A 17,215-nucleotide genomic window follows, 5' to 3' on the forward strand; every position below is an offset into this window, starting at 1 on the left:
GCATGCATACAGCAATTTGAGTGCCACTATATTAAATTCCCCCGAGAGAGGCAGCACCAAAAGATATAAAATAATTTATTGCAAAGTGCACTTCCATCTGTCCTGTGGGTTACCAATTGCACCCAAGTTCTGCTCAGGGTGCCAGCCCTCAGGAAATGAGATGGCCTAAAGGCACAAAAAGTAGTTGCATTTTATCAACATGTAGGTCATCTCTGATGAAAAGCTCTTAATCACAGACATAGTAGCACAGAACCCAACAGCATGTCATGACATTTACATTCTCCAGAAGTCTGGCTGCTAGGTAAGCTGCATTTTTTTTTTCTTTTTTTGCTCAAGTAATTAGTATCTGATAATTACAGGAGACAGTCTCCTCCTAACAGATTTGTTGCAGGAGGTGGTTCTTATCCCCATAAAACACATTGCTTAATGACTCCTGTTTCCAATCCCCAGGCTCTCTCAGAGGAAAAATTATAATGCTGCCCATCAAACCACCAGATCCATCATAAAAGGAACTTTGAAAATGAGAGTCAGGCGCCTAGATAGATCTGGTGGCACATTACTATACAGGCCCCAAAAGTTATATATGAGATATGATCCTGGCAACATTACTGATTATACGACATAGCCAAGACACGTGGATTAGCTCCACCGAGGGTCTTAGAAAGTGAGCTGGTCAGACCCACAGAGGATAAGAATGATCATGGTCCAGTACAGGCTAACCCCAACACCTCAGGCTGGCATGCCAGAAACACCAGGCAAAGACTGATCGAACACAGTTTTGGAGGCGAGTATTGCCAAGACCTGTATACTTACCACCAAGTCCAGAATGCTTGCTCAGAGGGGATGGGATAATGGAGAAAGAAAACTCAAAAAACAGCTGCCTCAAGAAATGACTTGTATTTGTAAGAAAAGCAATGAAGGCCTGGCACAGAGTAAAAAAACGCTCTTATGAAGTTAAAGTGAAAGAACAGAGGCAAATGTTCTTCAAATACCAGCAGCACACATTATTAACAGTGCAAATATAAGCTACAAAATGTTAAGACTAATCTAGTCAGCCAGAATACAATGTTAGCCAATGTGGAAATGGTTGAAATCTGCCACTGATGGCCTTATGGCTAAGAATTAAAAGGACAGGCACATAAAAAAAAAAAAAAAACCCTAAAAATCCTATGGTGTGGTTATTTCTTCTTCCCTCCCCCTTTTGCCTGGCGTGTAGGCATGGGCAAAGAGGCCCTCTCGGTTATGGCTCTCTGCAGCCGGCCACTGCGACAAGGCAGAGTGGCCTGTGGTGGTTCTCGAGAGTCGCTAGTCCCTTCACCCCCTGGTAAGCACACAGTGGAGGCTGCCACTGAGTCCTCACCAGTCCACGTCGAGGCACAGGTTAACTCGACGTGGGGGGTGGCTCTTTGGGAGATACGTGTCTCAAGGACCTGTGTCCTTGGCTGTTTGAGGAAAGCTAAAATCTCTGACAGGTAGTTATGGATGGCTCTTGTGGAGGTAGCCACAATGCCTAGCTGCAGCTCCATACGGCCCATGGACTGTGACATGAGACCCATGGACTGTGCATGCTCCCTCTTGATATTTTCCAGCAGCTGCACAATCCTACTGTTGGTTTCCATCAACAGCTTCTCTCCCTCTGTTAGCTGGGGCTGCCCTCTCCAACCCCGATCCCTAGGGACAGGTTCAACACCGCGGTGCTCTTCATTCATTTCATCATTTCCCTCCTCCTCCTCAGGAGAGTCACTTTCAAACTGAGGAGTCCTACTGAGTGACTGATCCCCAGGAGACTGTATGTCCATGGTACACTCCGGAGTCCGCGCTGGTGTTTGAAATCCCTCAAAATCTTCCCCAACGTTGCTGTGCGTTTCAGATGAGGACAACGGCCACTGCCAGCTCTCTGTGGTCCTGGCCGGTGAGTCTTCGTCAGAGGCAGGCACCGAGGATTCTTGTTCTTCTGCCGGCGTGGACGGCGAGCTCCCTCTGTGACGGCCGGCTTGTCCCGAGGATCCAGGAACCTCCCCATCTTGTTCCCCAGTGACATCTGGCAATCAAATAGAGGAGCAACAACCACTGTATCTGAGGCCAGGCAGATGGAGGTATCTACATGCATTGGACAACACATAGAAAGAAGCCAGTTGGGAAGCCAGAGTGTATGTGTTTGGGCAAACAGAAGGGCGGACTAAAGTTTAGTGACTGAATTGGGCACGTGGCAGTTGAAGTTATTAACTGCTTTTTTTTACAGAAGTGCACACTGTCCTGTACCCATAACACACACAGCCATGCTGCATCCCAAGGCCGGAACTACCAATTCACCTCATTGTGACTGTGACAGGAAATGTCAGTGAACCTATCAAGAAGCTCACCTATGCACTGCAGTGGTGTCAGTCAGACATCCCTGGGACGAGCTCAGGGCCAAGTGTCCAGTGGAGCTTCCTGTGGTGTCAGATGTGCTCCACCACTGGCCTGAGTGGCAGCCCTTTGTTGTTCTGCAGCTCTGCTGGCTATCTTCTCTTTTGTCCGACGTTTCACGTCACCCCCACCCCCAGTGCTTTCTCTCCCAAATCACTGCTGCAGAGCAATGGTGGCTGTCCACAGCACTTATCCTGTGAGCAATGCCCTCCCCAACATTGGCACGATTTTTCTTGTTGCTTTCTCCAAACAATAGTAATGCTTTCTGAGGGCATTGCTCACCAGGATGTCATTGGCTTCTGAAAATACACTTAGTTTTGCCCTCCCCTGGCTACCTCTTCCCTTGCCTGAGGGCATAGGGTGGAAATGTGGGTGCAACTGCTTCCCTGTGACAGCTAAGTGTGCAAAGAGGCATTCTTATTAATGGGGAGGATATTATGTATGTGCTTACTCTAAATCCTCCCCTATATAAAATGCACTCCCAAAGGCTAGAAATGGCTAAGCTTTTTGCACCCACAGCAATCATCAGCTCGTATTGGAGCATGATCTGCCCAGCACCATTCTTGATTACGTGAATCAGTGGCCGTAACACTCACCCTTTCCAGACTTGAAATAAAAAAAAAAAAAAAAGAGTCTGCCTTGGTTTTGAGGGGACAATTTGGTCATCAGAAATTAATCTGGGGCGGTCCAGCTAAAACGTGCAATACTGTAGCCTGCATTGCTCACTCTCAGGCAAGGGATACATGAGAGAGGTGCTGTAGTCAGTAAGACTACGATCTGAACAGCAGTTGTTGACTGTCACTACCTGGCTGTGCTGTCTGCACTATGGTGATCTGAATGCCAGGCCAGCGACATAGCTACTCTCTGGCATCCCAGTCTTGAACAATGTTATTATTAAGGATTACTTTCTGCTCTTTGAAAATACTTATATGCTGCTCTTCAGAACTTAATTTGAAGTTGTGAGCTTGTATCTGGAAGGTACTGCTAAGGTCAGGTTAAAATGATATTCTTCTAGTTTTGTTTATGGATCAGGGTTTTTCTTGATTTTATATATTGTTTCAAAGCTCCTTCAGGCAGACCCAAGGATCCCTCTTTCCTATGTATCAGTCCTTGTCTACCCTAATTCTAATATGGCACTCATTATTTCTACACCTAAGTGCCTCCAATATTATACTGCTCTGAAAGGGATTCTCTCTGGTTTAATTATGATTTTTTTTTAATGCTAAAATCATGGATACTATTTGTGCATTTAGCATGTTCACTACTTCAAAGTATTCACATTCAAAGTATTCACATTCTGTCTGTGTCTGGTTGGACTGTCCAGTTGCATGTTTTATGGAAAGTGAGGATGAGATTGTATTTGTAAAAAGGCATGAGCTCCTTATGAAAATGAATTTTAGGGACAAACTGTCATGCAATCATTGGCTCTTCCACCCCATGGAGATTTGAAAGGGACTGTATATCAGCCTAATGGTAATAACTGCCTCTTCCTTGCAATTCTGTTCCCCTTTGCCTTACTAATACAGCCATTGCTGCAATCCTTCATTAACAAATCTCTCTTAGCAATTCTAGTATAGGAGCATGAAATTAAGTTTCAGCATTTCCCTATTTGAGTACACATAAAAAAATCAAAAAAACCAGGGGACCTGTTCTTACCACACATAGCAAACACACATTTCAGTTAAATTCTATGGAATCGGAGAAGGAGAAGGGATTATATATATTCATTCTGGTAGAGCCACTGGTCATGCAAAAGGTCTTTGTATTTCTTCTGACATGTCATCAGAAAATTCTCCATATTTGAAAACTCCATTTTCCTGAAAAATGTTCTAAACAGAGCCCATCTAGCAATGGTAAGTAATAGAACCAAACTAAATTAAAAGCCAAAAACTGAAACAAAATAAAATGAAAAACTCCAAACCCCACATTAATTTACGAATATTTCTGTAAATAGTATCAGTGAGTTTAGTTTGTTCAGATTCAGGGGGATCATATCACTTTTGTTATTTGTGCTTGTTTACACACTTGCCAGAGGCTTGTGAAAATATGTTGCTCTGAAAAAAGCATACTACATTTTTGCAGAAGTTCCTCATTCTCTATTAAAATTTACCATTTGCTAAGCTTCTAATCAATTTTTTCAGCTTCTGGATCAAAGAGCTGAAAGAACAGCATCTGGCATACGTGACCAATGACACAAATGACAAATAGTCTAAGCAAACAGTCTGTGAAAACCAATGGGCAGAAAGTTAATTGTGGAAACTACTGGCGAATACTTATGAATAATGAATACAGTCACAAATATTGGGATAGGTTTGTTAACTTGTCCACTAATGAAAAGGAGGTATATTCATTAACTGGTATTATTCATAATGAGATGCTCAACAATTCTAGCAACTCTGGCTTATGGAAGCTTTTTGAAGAACTGATGCGGGCATGGGAAAATCAAGGGTGCATTACAGGCATGGCCTTACACAAGCTTTCGTTCACTGCAGAGCAATCATGGGAACTCTGCCTCAAGGTCAAAGGGTGACACCACAGGGATGATGTGTCAGTCTCTGCCCAATAAATCCATTCCTTGATGACCAAAGGTCGCCCTAAATCAGACTGGATCTTGCTGCTAGGTTGATGCTGTGGAAAAGGTGTGCCAGTTACAGTAGGGGTACTGGAAAACTTGGTTTGGCAAGAAACTGTCTCGATCAGCCTGAGAACAGACAGGCTGATTTGGAAAGCCACTCGGGCAGCTGCCAACAGCAGCGTTAAAGCTAGCGGAAACAGTTACCTGAACTAGCTGCCTTTACCTCATTTCCTTGGCAAAGGGGTGACTTCTCAAAAAGAAAAAAAAAGGAAAAAAAAAAAAAAAGCACGAAGAGTGCCAAGCTTGCCAAGCTAAAATTGGTTATAGACCAAACTATATATCAACATGGTTGATTTTAGTTGGTTGTTAGCTGGCTTTAAAAAATCTTTCTCTTTTTAAACCAAGTTTTAAATACAGTGGGTACAAAGAAGCACAGCTAGCTTCCTTCAGTATGAAGCAAAGGGAAGAGGTCAGATTCTTTCATCTTTCTAGTTGTATCCACCTTATACACCATTCCTACATGCAGCAGCTTGCTCACAGTGATATACACGACTTGCATGCAAAATAGGTCACTTGTGTCTTTTTATATATACCTTTATATTTATACCTAATGATATCAGCCAACAAACTCTGGCAATCTCCAAAGTCATGACTTCATGTTCCTGACCTCATGTCCCTTGCTCTGACAGGGCATGATTCCCATTTTGCTCCTGAAATGAGCAAACAAGCGAACCAGAAAGGAGCATGCATATGGACTAAAGGAAGCATAAACATCTGGAAGTCAGTGACCCACTTCACTGAGTACTATGCAGCTATTTCCAAAAGTCCCATGGGACTCTCAAGTCTCTAAAGACTGCTTTCTTGTTTACCTCACTCTTCCTATTATGTTTAAAAAAAAAAAAAGTGAGATCTGTTAATAAAGTGGTCCATGTGATAGCTATCCTCCTTTCTTTCCTGTTGTCAGACAAGCCCTCTGTTTCTGCAGCAAAGGCTGCAGATGGCTGCCTGTACAGGTGTTTGCGTTGGGCTGACACAGAGCTTTGCCTGATGTGGCATATCAGCGCTGGAATTTCTTCTGGTGGCCACAACAGAACTGTTGTGTCTTTTGTGTCTGTGTGGGGGACCTGTGGTTTGCCCACTGCTGTCCTGAACACCGTGACTAGAAGCCAGGATTATGTCAGCCCTTTAGGTTCATATGTACATCATTTTGGAGCACTGCTATGCTGTGCTGTCTCCTTGCACCATGACATTCGTTACCACACCTCCTTGGCGACAGTCCTTCAAGTTTGTCATCAGACATGTTTAGGAGCCTAGACATTATTGACAGCGCTTTGCCCAGAGAACTGAGTGGTCGATTCAGCGGTAGGGATAGCGGACCAAGACAGAGGCCAAGAACAGAGCATAGGCTACAGTGGGCTTTGGATAGAGACAAACTTTAGAGACATCAGAGGTATTTCTGTAACTTTTGTTCACTGAAGAACATTTGAGACTTATGCCTGTGTTATTCCTTACCTGCCACTTGGACTGGCAGTTGATCCCTCCCCTGAGATGTGCTGCTCTTTAAGAATCCCTCCTTTTGAAATCCCACCATTTCTGTTTCACCTCTGCTACCGGATCGTTGCCTTTTCCATTATCTTTCCTTTTCAGATTGCCCACCAGTGGAGCTGGACTTGAGGGGTGGGGTACCGTCTTCCTGCTGACAGGTAGGTGGAGATGTTCCTTGGCCACAACAAATGGGCCAGGAGCTCAACAACAGCGGTACCACAGTTGGGGAGCTTCCTGGGACCTGCCTCTGCTGCTCTGGACTTGGGCCTCTGCCTGTATCTGCATCATGCCTCCTGTGGTGGGTGCATTTTTCAAACTGCTTAGGTACCAAGGTGATAGATGCCTTGTAAATACCTAAGATAGATACAGACAGAAACTGTACCAGGCACAATCAGTTATGCAAAACTTAATACAATGCCAATTGCACCTATATGCTGTAGTATCACCCACCTTGTCTAGCATCTGCAGTCAATCACAGTCAAATATTTGGCACATGTATTTTTCCTTTTGAAAAGTGATAGGAACACAGTACATTCATTCTTCCTTGCTGCCAACAGGTCTAGGAACTTAGCCCTCAATGTTAGGTGCTGCATATGCACATGCTGTGCTTCATCGCCTGCCCTAGATATGAGTTTGCAAGTTCAGTTTAAATTCTTTCATTCACTGATATAATTTGTGTTTGTCAATAATCTTCAAAAATCAGTTACAGAAGCAATACTAAAATTACAGGGGTAGTACTTATGTGTGAGAGATTTATTAAAACTACATAAAAATATGGCTTTGATGCTGCTTCTGTCTTAAGAATTTATTTATTTTTTTTATTTTAAGTGCAGATGGATTGTTTTTAGCATAAAGACCAGAAGCTAATACGAGTATAACTGATATCGACCTTTACAAATTTGCCTGCGTGAATGAAAGTAAGCATATAAAAGAAGTAGGTGGACTTATTTCCATTGTACTCCTTTTAGATTTTTAATGCTTCCCGTACAGAGGTAAAAGACCGTGCCCTGCTTGGTTTGTGAAAGAACGGCTGGGAAGAAACTTGATAAATATACCTCAGGGTAAATGCTTATGTGTGTGAGGAAGTATTTTAAAGGACAATTTGGGCATACAGTATGTATGGGAATCTAGATGAAGTTTTCAAAATTCCAGAAGAGCTTTCCAATTGGGAAGGGGTAGTAGAAAGAAGAAAACTACCTGATCTCAAAAGAAAGCTTGATCAGACTACAGAAGTTCATAAGATGGTGTTGCTTGTGATAGAAGCAATTCTACTCAATGAACAGATCTCTAGTATCTCTGGGGAAAAACAGCTGACTCCTATTTGTAGACAGTTAAAGAGCGATCTTTGCCACATTAGTTATGCCTACTGGAAACTACTGCTTTTTTTAGCTAGTCAAACATGAATAGACATATAAAAATTAATCAAAGATCAAAAGTAGGCAAGGTATAACTAGGTCTTCAATATACTGCTAATAATAAAAAATTAAACTTAGCTAAAGCATTGTTTCAGAGTAAGAATTTTAAAGGTTAAGACTGAAATTCATATTTGTTGTTTACGATCATATTTAGAGGTAAGAAACAACAAGATGAGCCTACCATTATATCATGTAAATGTTATAGTTAAAAATATACAGAAAGAGAATGATTTTGTGTTTTCATTTACAAAATCAGGCTATCCTCATAAATCTGCTACCATGAGCACATTTTAATCTGGAATTAACTTGTTCCAGCCCCACCCCAAATGAGCAGTTTGCAGGACTGTGCTTAAGTCGCAGTGCCAAAATCATATATTTACCATACTGCAAACAACATAATTATTTCAGCAGTTAGCATAAGGAGGAAATAACAAAAGTGTTTTGCAATACAGTCAAAAATATAAGCCATTTGAAACACCTTCCCTTCATGAAAATTGAGTAAAAATATGTGTGTATTCTCTGGGACACAGTAAACTGTACAAAACACACTAAAATCCAAAAAAGGAAAAAATATATAAAATCAGTAGAACATAAAAGCTGTTTAGTGACTTAAATTAATCATTTAACGTCTAATAACTAAAATATAATTACATGATTTATAAGAATGACTTGCATGTATTCACAATAAGGAAGAATCAAAACTTTCTCAAAAGAAAGTCTTATTTGTGTTTCTAGGGTTGAAAGTATCTTCACATCAGTACATATAAGTCACATTTACATATTATAATCACACCATCGAAAGATAATTTTAAAGAAGGCAGAAAACTTGGCAAGTTCAAATTCTTGCTATAGATGCAATTTTCAAGTACCAGCTCTTTAACAGTACAATCGATTATGAAGCAATTAAACAGGCATTTAAATTGCACCTGCAATCCTGAAGCCTTACAATTCAGCCTACCTTGAAAGAGGAATGGTCATTGTTTAACACTGGTTTCTGTTTAAGAACAAAAACAAAGCAGAGAATATAGTCAATACCCACTCCTATCCTGCAAGCCAGGTGGAATTTAAGTGGCAGCCTGATGTTCTGTTTAAGAGACAGCATTTGAAAATTGAGCCTAGTCACAAAAGAAACACAATCAACCACAACAAACCAAACAGAAGAGGGGAACGACCTAAGACGCTTGCAGCCTTCTCTGTTCTGACACTTACTCTCACATTTCACACCGAGGGGAAAAAACAAGCAAACTATGATGAATTATCTAAATACATTTATTTTTAATAACGTAGGAAGTTAATTAACATGGATATATGAACATCTGAAGGGAAAAAAAAGAGAAATAGCAGCAAAGGGAGTTTTGAGATGAGGGAGATAAGACCTTCATCTCCCTGGCTCCTGAAAAAGAGAGAGAACACATTAAAAGTGTTGAAGTCTTCCACTGACCTAATTGTACCATGTTGGGGAAAACATGCAATTTTTACTATTCCTCAAGCACTCAAGATTTTGAATACGGTGTTTGATATTCAATTAATAATATCTGAATATAACAAGCGACACTCACATATGCCAATGTATTTCATTCATCTGGCTCCAAATGCTACAAAAACACGTTTCCCTTAACACTTACAATTCCTTTACCAACTTCTTTTATACCATTGTCTTGTCTGGCTGGTGCAGAAAGGCCTTTGAAAACCATTTCAATTACTGTCCTGTAGTAAAGAAAAAAAAAGCATCATGAAAGGGCGCTATGCATTTGAGACTAATCTGATAAACTCAGAATAATAATAGTGTAAACAAGGAGAATTCCCACATAGAGCCTCAGCTGACTTCTGCTCAGGTTTCCCAGTGTTTTCTGAATGTCAGTTAAAGCTGCCCACCTCGAGCGGCACAATCCCTGGTTTCAAGAAGTGTTCGATACTGAGAGTTACCTGTCAATTTAAGAATCTATGCCCACAGTTGCTAGAAATCAGCCCATCTCCAGCTAAGTGCCAATTTTTTTCAGTGGAAAACATAGGGTTAGCATTTTTCTCCTTGAAACACGATAACTTTCAATATTTCTGTTTGAATGGGTTTTAAAAGCACACGTCACAGGCATGGTCCAAATCCTATACTTTCCTACGCTGGTGAGAGCTCCTCACAGCTAGACTACAAGTCGTAAGACCTCTGCCTTGCTACATCAACACAAACATGGGGCCCATATTTTGTCACACACATAATCAAAACTCCTCCCAGAGTCACTGCTTCATGAAGCATGTGAAAATGACATCTCGATGACAACTTTTATCTTATTATTACATTACTATCTCATTAGAATTTCAAATATGTAATGCAAATCAATTACTTACAAGGACACCCTTCTAGAATTCTTCATTCAGCCAGATGCTTTTTGCTCTCATCTTCTTAAATGCAGTGTCTGGTGAAGATCAGAAAACCTTCTTCCTACATACAAGCACTGCTGGTACTGGAAACTATCAAAGGAGTCCAAGCTGTGAGTGCTGAAAGAGTTGCTTTGGCGGTATTTCCATTTTTTCCTGCAGACAAATCTCCATCATCAACTCCACCATATTGAAATAAAAAAATGATTTTTGAACCTAGACGTCTTTGTGAGTGGTTTCTTCAAATAGTATGTAACACTTTAAGCTAAACCACTGTTTGGCATTCATTTATATGTATTTGCTCTGCAATTTCATTGTTTCAGATGCCACTAGAATGTGCCACCTTTGAAACAATGTACAACAGATATGGGATGAAGTGTGAATGCTTAACTGGAGACAGAGCTAATAATATTTCTTTGAATGCCATCAACTGATATTTTTCTTTTAAATTGCTGCTAAAACTTGAGGCCAGGTAGCTATACTCTGATGATTTCACATTTATTCTATATCTGAAAGGTGGTACTAACACCCAGATTGCTCAAAGGAGGGGAAAATCCTACCTCTGTATTTGATACTTTTGCCCACATCAAAACCCAAAGATGAGTATCAACACAAATACAGGGATTATTTTACTTTGAATACCATACCAAATTTAAAAACAAACAAAAAAAACCCCGCCGCTCAGAACTGATGCTTCGCTTAACTTCTTTAAAGGTCTTAATAAGATTTTTACCTTAGCTTTTTAAAGTTAAGCATTTTGTCTATTTAAGTTTTTCCATACTTGTCCGCAATATTACCCCTGCACTAATTTCTCCATATTCACTGGAAATCCCCAATTGCTCAGTAAATCAAACCCACTTCCTGGCAGTAAAAGCTTGGGAGCACGGACCTTTTGAATCTTGTCTCTAGACGTTTACAGATCTTAGTTTATGGATTTCTTCCTTAAGAAGCATATCGTTATGAAGTTATTAATCCACATTAAGTTATCCATAAACAAGTTAAAATGAAAACTGAAGGAAAAACCCTTCAAACACAAGATTTTCACAAGCCACACAAACTTTATATGATCAGAGTTAAAATTCTTATTTTAAAATTTTAATTTTGAAACTCTAATGATAGCTATTTTCTAAGAAAACTATGACTGAAACAAATGCATGAGAAGTTTCATGCATTTTAATGTCTTATTCTTAGAGTATTTTCAGATCTTCATTTTAATTTGCTGCGTGAATACTTTGATTATTCTTCAGTACTTATGGGATAACTACACATTACCTAGTGTTATATTGTAGGTGCTATCTCAGCAAAAATTGCTGCAACAGCTAATGGTTAGTTTATCTACTGCTACAACTCATTTTTGAAAACCTGCAAGTCACAAAAGAAAAAAGAATGGCTCTTCCTCCCACCCCGACACCCCACAAAATCCAGAAAGTAATTTTACTATTAAAAACGCACCCCCTCCAAACATGCATTCTGAGGCTGGATACTGTCCCTCTGATATAGGCAACTGCAGTAACCAGAGAAAGTCAGTGGCATACATGAAATACAGTTTACATTTTAGTAATTTGTGCTACGAAACTACAGTAAAATAATAATGCTGCCCAGGCCGCACTGCTGTGAGTTTTTTTAATGACCTGAAGATTTTACTGCCCATCTGTACTATTTTGACACAAATATCACGTTAAATCTTCTATCCTGAAGAGAAAAGTACTAGCCTAGGCTCTTCCCTTCTTCTATCCTCCCACCCAACTAGAACCTGCCCCCCAAAAGACAACCAACAAAACCAGTCAAACAAAATCACGAAAACCGTATTTTCCTTGTAACGCCTCGCTCACCTATAACCCAGAAAACTCTCTGGTTGGTTGACAGAAACCTCTACAAAAGCAGTGCAAACACTTGTGATATGCTGCCAAAACATATTTCTCAGAAGAATACCACTAGCAAAGGGGTTTATTCTGTCATAGTCTCTGAATGGAGAAAAAATACCACTAGCTGCAACCTCTGTTAGTGACCTGAAATGAGGTCAGGAAAGAAGAGAAAAATAAAGAGGAGAAAATAACTAATCTGTCCCGTTTTACACTAAAAAGATGCAACCAAAATCTTCACTGCTGAGAGAAGCCACTGCCTACAACCTAGCTTTCCTTTCAGTGACGCTCAACAACTTCTATGAGCGGGACGTAAACCGTTCTGCTGGCTCTCACCCAGGCCCCAGTGGGGTTTGAGGCTCGTCCTTGGGCTAGACGCCATGAAAACGTGTACAGCGACACAGGCCCTGCTCAAGAGAGCTTACAATCTAAGAAAGCAAAATGACATACAAGAGTATGGAGAAAATACAGCTAAACACAAACAAAATTCATATACATGTATATACAGTTACACTTACAAAAACTACTAGAACAGCATAACTATTTCTATCTGCCCCTCCACCTAGCCATCATTACTTGGATGATAAGTTAATAGGGATCACGGTGGATGTGGGTCTTAAGGAGAGATTTCAAGAAGGTAGTGACCTTATGAATCAGTCCAGGGAGGGCTTTCCATGCATACGGGACAGTGTGGAAGATGTTATATTGAAATCTTAAAATTGTGCAGAGCAGCATTTCTCCAGGGCAAAAATTCAAGGTGTTGTGTGCAAGATTCCCTATTTCCTGAGACAGAGACAGTGTGGTTATGTGAGTAACGTCTGGCCGTTAAAAAGACAAGCGAATCACTAACGTAGGACTACACTGAGGCTATGTTACTTGCCACATAGTCTCCGTGGCCGCCAGTTAGCACAGTAACTGCGAGGAGATGATATGAAAGGGTTTTCGAAAGAGTTGGATACAAAGAAGGGAAGAAAGGTAAGATGAAGGAAAGGAGACAAAAGGAAGAAATGGGAGGAATATTTTCAAATATAGTCCTCTGCTTTAGCTCTTAGTGTGTTTGCAATTGATTAACTAAGTAACTAAAAAACATATACAATAACTAATGTACATTTGACACCATAAAATAAACTGGACCATATGCCAACATTTACAATTATGTTATTATCCTTCACTATGGAAAGGTGAGAAACAGGTTAAACAAGAGACAAAATGCTTCCCCTTACCCTTCTTCTTCCGTACTGAAGCTTGGAAATAGAAAGGGAATGAACTGTGAATCAATTCTGAAGGTAATTTTTTAATGCTAAATCCTTGCCTGTTATTTTGAACACAAACATTTTTCTTCCATCTCTAAGAAGTCACTCTCTCGCTACTAACCTGTACTATGCACTCATCTACTCAATCACTGTATAGATAAACAGCTTGGCCTAAGCCCAGTTTATCAGGGTTTATACCTTGACTACAGGAAATTGCTCCACTGCAGATATGAGAGACATATACAATTTACTTCTAAATTCATTTTAAAATGTAGTAATTTGGGCAACTTATTGATCCTAGGGCAATGAAATGGCTTAGGATGGTAGGGCAATTTCATACCTTTGCAGATCGAAGTGGAAAGGAGTTGTTAACACATTATTTGCCATATTTTGTGTTAACTCATTTGAAAGAGAATGGCTAAGATGGTCTGATATAGCACTCAACATTATGGAGAACAGAGTAGCTAAAAGTATGTCAATAAAAGCACAAATACAGTTCAGAGCCAGGCAAAAGAAGTGACTGGAAAGACTGCAAGATGTGTAACTTTTTTAAAAACTGGTATTATTTAACTCAGCTAGGAGAAATAACAAAAATATATACTCAAAGAGAAAGCAAATAGGGGACTTCTGTTTATCTTTTCCTTATCCTACGTAACAAGGGACATTCAATAAAATTAAAAAGCATCACATTTAGAACCAATAAAAAGGAAATACATTTGCACACAGCACATGATTAGCCTGTGGTATTCTTTGCCACGAGACATTGTTGAGACTATGAACTTCTTCAATTCAGAAAAGATTACACATATATCAATGAGAACATCCACAGTGTTCATCTATACACACCTCCTATTTATCTTATACAGATATATATATATAAAAAAAATGAAACAAATGCATATTGATTAAATAAAATAGTTTAACAGATATAAAAAGTGTGGGTGTTCTCATAGTTTATACAGATGTCCAATATATACACATATACATATATAGATATATAAACTGTATGTATATATATATGCGCACACACACAATCTGTGTTTTATGTCAAAAGACAACTTTTGATAGTGAGAAAATTTTCTCTCTGGAAGCCTGCTCAATTGTTGTGCAATTTAAGAATTGTTGTTCCTTCTGACAGTAGTCCCTTCACATGATAAGTATTAAAATAGGTACACCACAGGTGTTATCTGTAACAGTATTCATATTGTTTGCTAGGGTGGCAAATGTTCAGAGTATCGTGGAACTGGTGTTTACAGGCGTGTTTAGGAAGAAGAACAATTTCTGCCATGCTCTAGTATTACTACAGCTTTATTAGAGGACATATGCTTCTGGAGCAGGCTTCAGTACTATTCTTCAGTTCAGTAAAGTCTTGCCATGGTAACATTTGCCCCATCTGGATAAAGATAAGGAGGAGGAATGTGCTTTCAAGGACGTCCCATGGCTGCTAGTCAGAAGAGCTGCAATGAATGGTTCCTGAGAGCCGATGAGAACAAATAGCAGACCAGGTACTATACAATGAACAAGGGGGAGAGTAAGCCAAGCTACAATGTTGTTCATTGCAGAGCTGGCTTTGCTATTATTAAGCTGTTTTTCCCTAGAAAAGAGTGTTTCCCTAGAAAAGAGCATTCTTCACCTGCTTGAAGAATGGTGTCTACTATGTAAGATTGAAAAATAAGAGAAATGCAAGAATATTCCTCAGGGACTTGCAGAATGGGATAATGAAGGGGAAAAAAAGGTGCCTAAATTTTTCCCTCTCCCTGGACCCCTTAGGACTGTTTGCTGATAAACCACCAAGACTCTTAACATGCCATGAAAGGAAAACAAATCAAAACACCCCAAACCAAAAAATGGGGCAAGGGAGAAAATTCTACATTCTAATCCTGAAAGAAAAATATGGAGCATTCATAAACTGTGGAAACCTTTAGCCAGTCTCCTCTAGTTCATGGCACAAAATAATCTAATTTTAGGAGAAGATCTGTTAGATCTAAATAATCAGAATGCTTTATTTTGGTCTTCCTGTGGTTGTTAAGAGCATACAGAAGACAGTAACCAGGTCAGCACCCCTTCCTTGGTCAGAACTCCCACTGCAGCTGCATGCGTTTGAGTCACTAAAGGATGGATGGGGTCCATCTGCCCCAGAAAACATTGATGTCTAAGGGAAAAAAGTGGCTATTTATCCACAAGGCTTTGATTCTTTCCAGTTGGCCTTCATACGAGTCTATGTCAAAAATAAAAATGATTGCAGAATATACGTATTTAAATCAGTGTAGGATTACAGTCATGGAAAAAAGAGTTTTGTTGTATGACAGACCGTATTATTCTGCAATGAGGGATGCGGTTTGTTTTTATACTCAATATCACTTACTAAACACACTATTCTAGTGGAATAGCCATATATAAATATGCACTGTTTTTTTGTCTTTGCATATACAGTCCCATTTGTAACATATTTGTTAGTCTAGCTGCAGAAATACTGTTTTTTAATGACCTAAAATATTAGCACCGAAAAGAACTATTACTTCCCTTACTTCTATAAAATAAATCAAAACTCTAGAATGCAGATGATCCACACAAAGGAATCTATAATCACGTTTCTTAAAATTAGCAAAAAAAAAACTTGAACGTTCAATATTTTTTTATTACCAATAGTGAGAAGAATTATGCTTATATCATGCACAGAAGTCAAAGTGATATCATAATATGCACTTTTTCAGATCAGAGAGTCTAAGGAAAACAAGTTGAAGCCGAAGCTGCTTTAACACTGTCAGCTTTTTAACAACAGCTTCTGGCAGCTTACCTTTATCCACTAATGAGAGGCCACAGAAATTTAAAATAAAACAATATTAGATGAACTGAAAATTTAGAAAGCAAAGCTAATAAAATATGATACGGCATTACTTTTTAGTAGATGTGCCAAACTTTGATGATGCACAAAAGTGTATAAACATTCTCTTGCATAGCAGTTAAGGCACAAGTTTTAAAAAAAAATTACTCATGCAAATCATGCATATTTGAACTCTCCAAAGATGCAGCATTCTTAAAACCTTTTCTGTTCTATTTGTTGTACACAGAGCAGTTCCTTTTAATCAATTTAACATATATTTACATTTTTACATTTCCATTATCCCAGCATGCTTGTCAAAAAATACTTTCTTACCAAGCTCTTCAAGCTCTGAGGTCATTGACTTAGACCGCAACGTCAATGCAGTGGTTGGAGCTCGCTTAGGAGGTGGTGGGGCTTTGCATTAAATAGAAGGATATAAAATATAAGTAAGCATACATCTCAAACGCTATCTATTCACAAACACATTTTCATATTTGCTCAAAAAAATACATCACACTACGGTAATATTAAATACATACATGCAGAGAAAAAATCTCAGATGCTTTTCACGTGTTGAATTTCTGCACCATTCTACTTTTAGTGTAGGTTGTTTGACACATCAGTGAGCTTTTATGTAACAGGATACATAGAAACATATAAAGCTAAATCATTCTGCACTTCTGTTTTTCAGTAGGAAAAAGACTTTCTAGAGAAAACACCTCACAGCAGATATGCCTCTCCTTCTAAGAAGCGTACCTAGCTCAAAACCTCTTGGAGACCAGCTAAGCCTCTGCTGAGAATTAAGGATTCTGATGCATTTCGGTCAATAATATGCATCAGAATACACCACTTAGAAAATGCGTTGGCAAACTAATTTGAGGATGAGAAAGAAAGAGTGATGGAGGAAAGAGATGGACAACCCCATAGCAACTTTATCCACTAGGTCAGCATCACTCTTT

The 17,215-nt window shown here is 39.4% G+C and overlaps 2 protein-coding genes across 3 annotated transcripts in view; both read right to left on the reverse strand.

Moving 5' to 3' along the window:
• SHANK2 (SH3 and multiple ankyrin repeat domains 2) overlaps nt 1-17,215 on the reverse strand; it is a 339,001-nt gene that overhangs the window by 28,081 nt on the left and 293,705 nt on the right. Inside the window, exons 19-20 of one of the 2 annotated variants that reach the window (XM_068945428.1) lie at nt 16,590-16,670; nt 13,403-13,423 (exon numbers count right to left, since the gene is read on the reverse strand). In XM_068945428.1, the coding sequence (XP_068801529.1) occupies nt 13,403-13,423; nt 16,590-16,670 (102 nt within the window). The remainder of the gene's footprint in view (nt 1-13,402; nt 13,424-16,589; nt 16,671-17,215) is intronic. The other variant, XM_068945429.1, reaches the window with a different exon arrangement.
• LOC104152860 (uncharacterized) lies at nt 883-11,647 on the reverse strand. Its single transcript, XM_009688409.2, has 2 exons — nt 6,497-11,647; nt 883-2,041 (listed from the first exon to the last, which is right to left on the reverse strand). Exons 1-2 carry the CDS (start codon nt 6,573-6,575, stop codon nt 1,179-1,181), a joined length of 942 nt encoding a protein of 313 aa, XP_009686704.1. The 5' UTR covers nt 6,576-11,647; the 3' UTR covers nt 883-1,178.

The sequence above is a fragment of the Struthio camelus genome, chromosome 5, assembly GCF_040807025.1.
Source record: "Struthio camelus isolate bStrCam1 chromosome 5, bStrCam1.hap1, whole genome shotgun sequence".
NCBI classification, from domain to species: domain Eukaryota; kingdom Metazoa; phylum Chordata; class Aves; order Struthioniformes; family Struthionidae; genus Struthio; species Struthio camelus.

Bases quoted from the DNA above. Each gene is read 5' to 3' on its own strand.
- LOC104152860 (XM_009688409.2), bottom strand. From the start codon at position 6,575: ATGGTGGGATTTCAAAAGGAGGGATTCTTAAAGAGCAGCACATCTCAG. The intron at 2,042-6,496 runs GTAAGGAATAAC...TTTGATTGCCAG, and splicing joins ACTGCCAGTCCAAGTGGCAG to ATGTCACTGGGGAACAAGAT.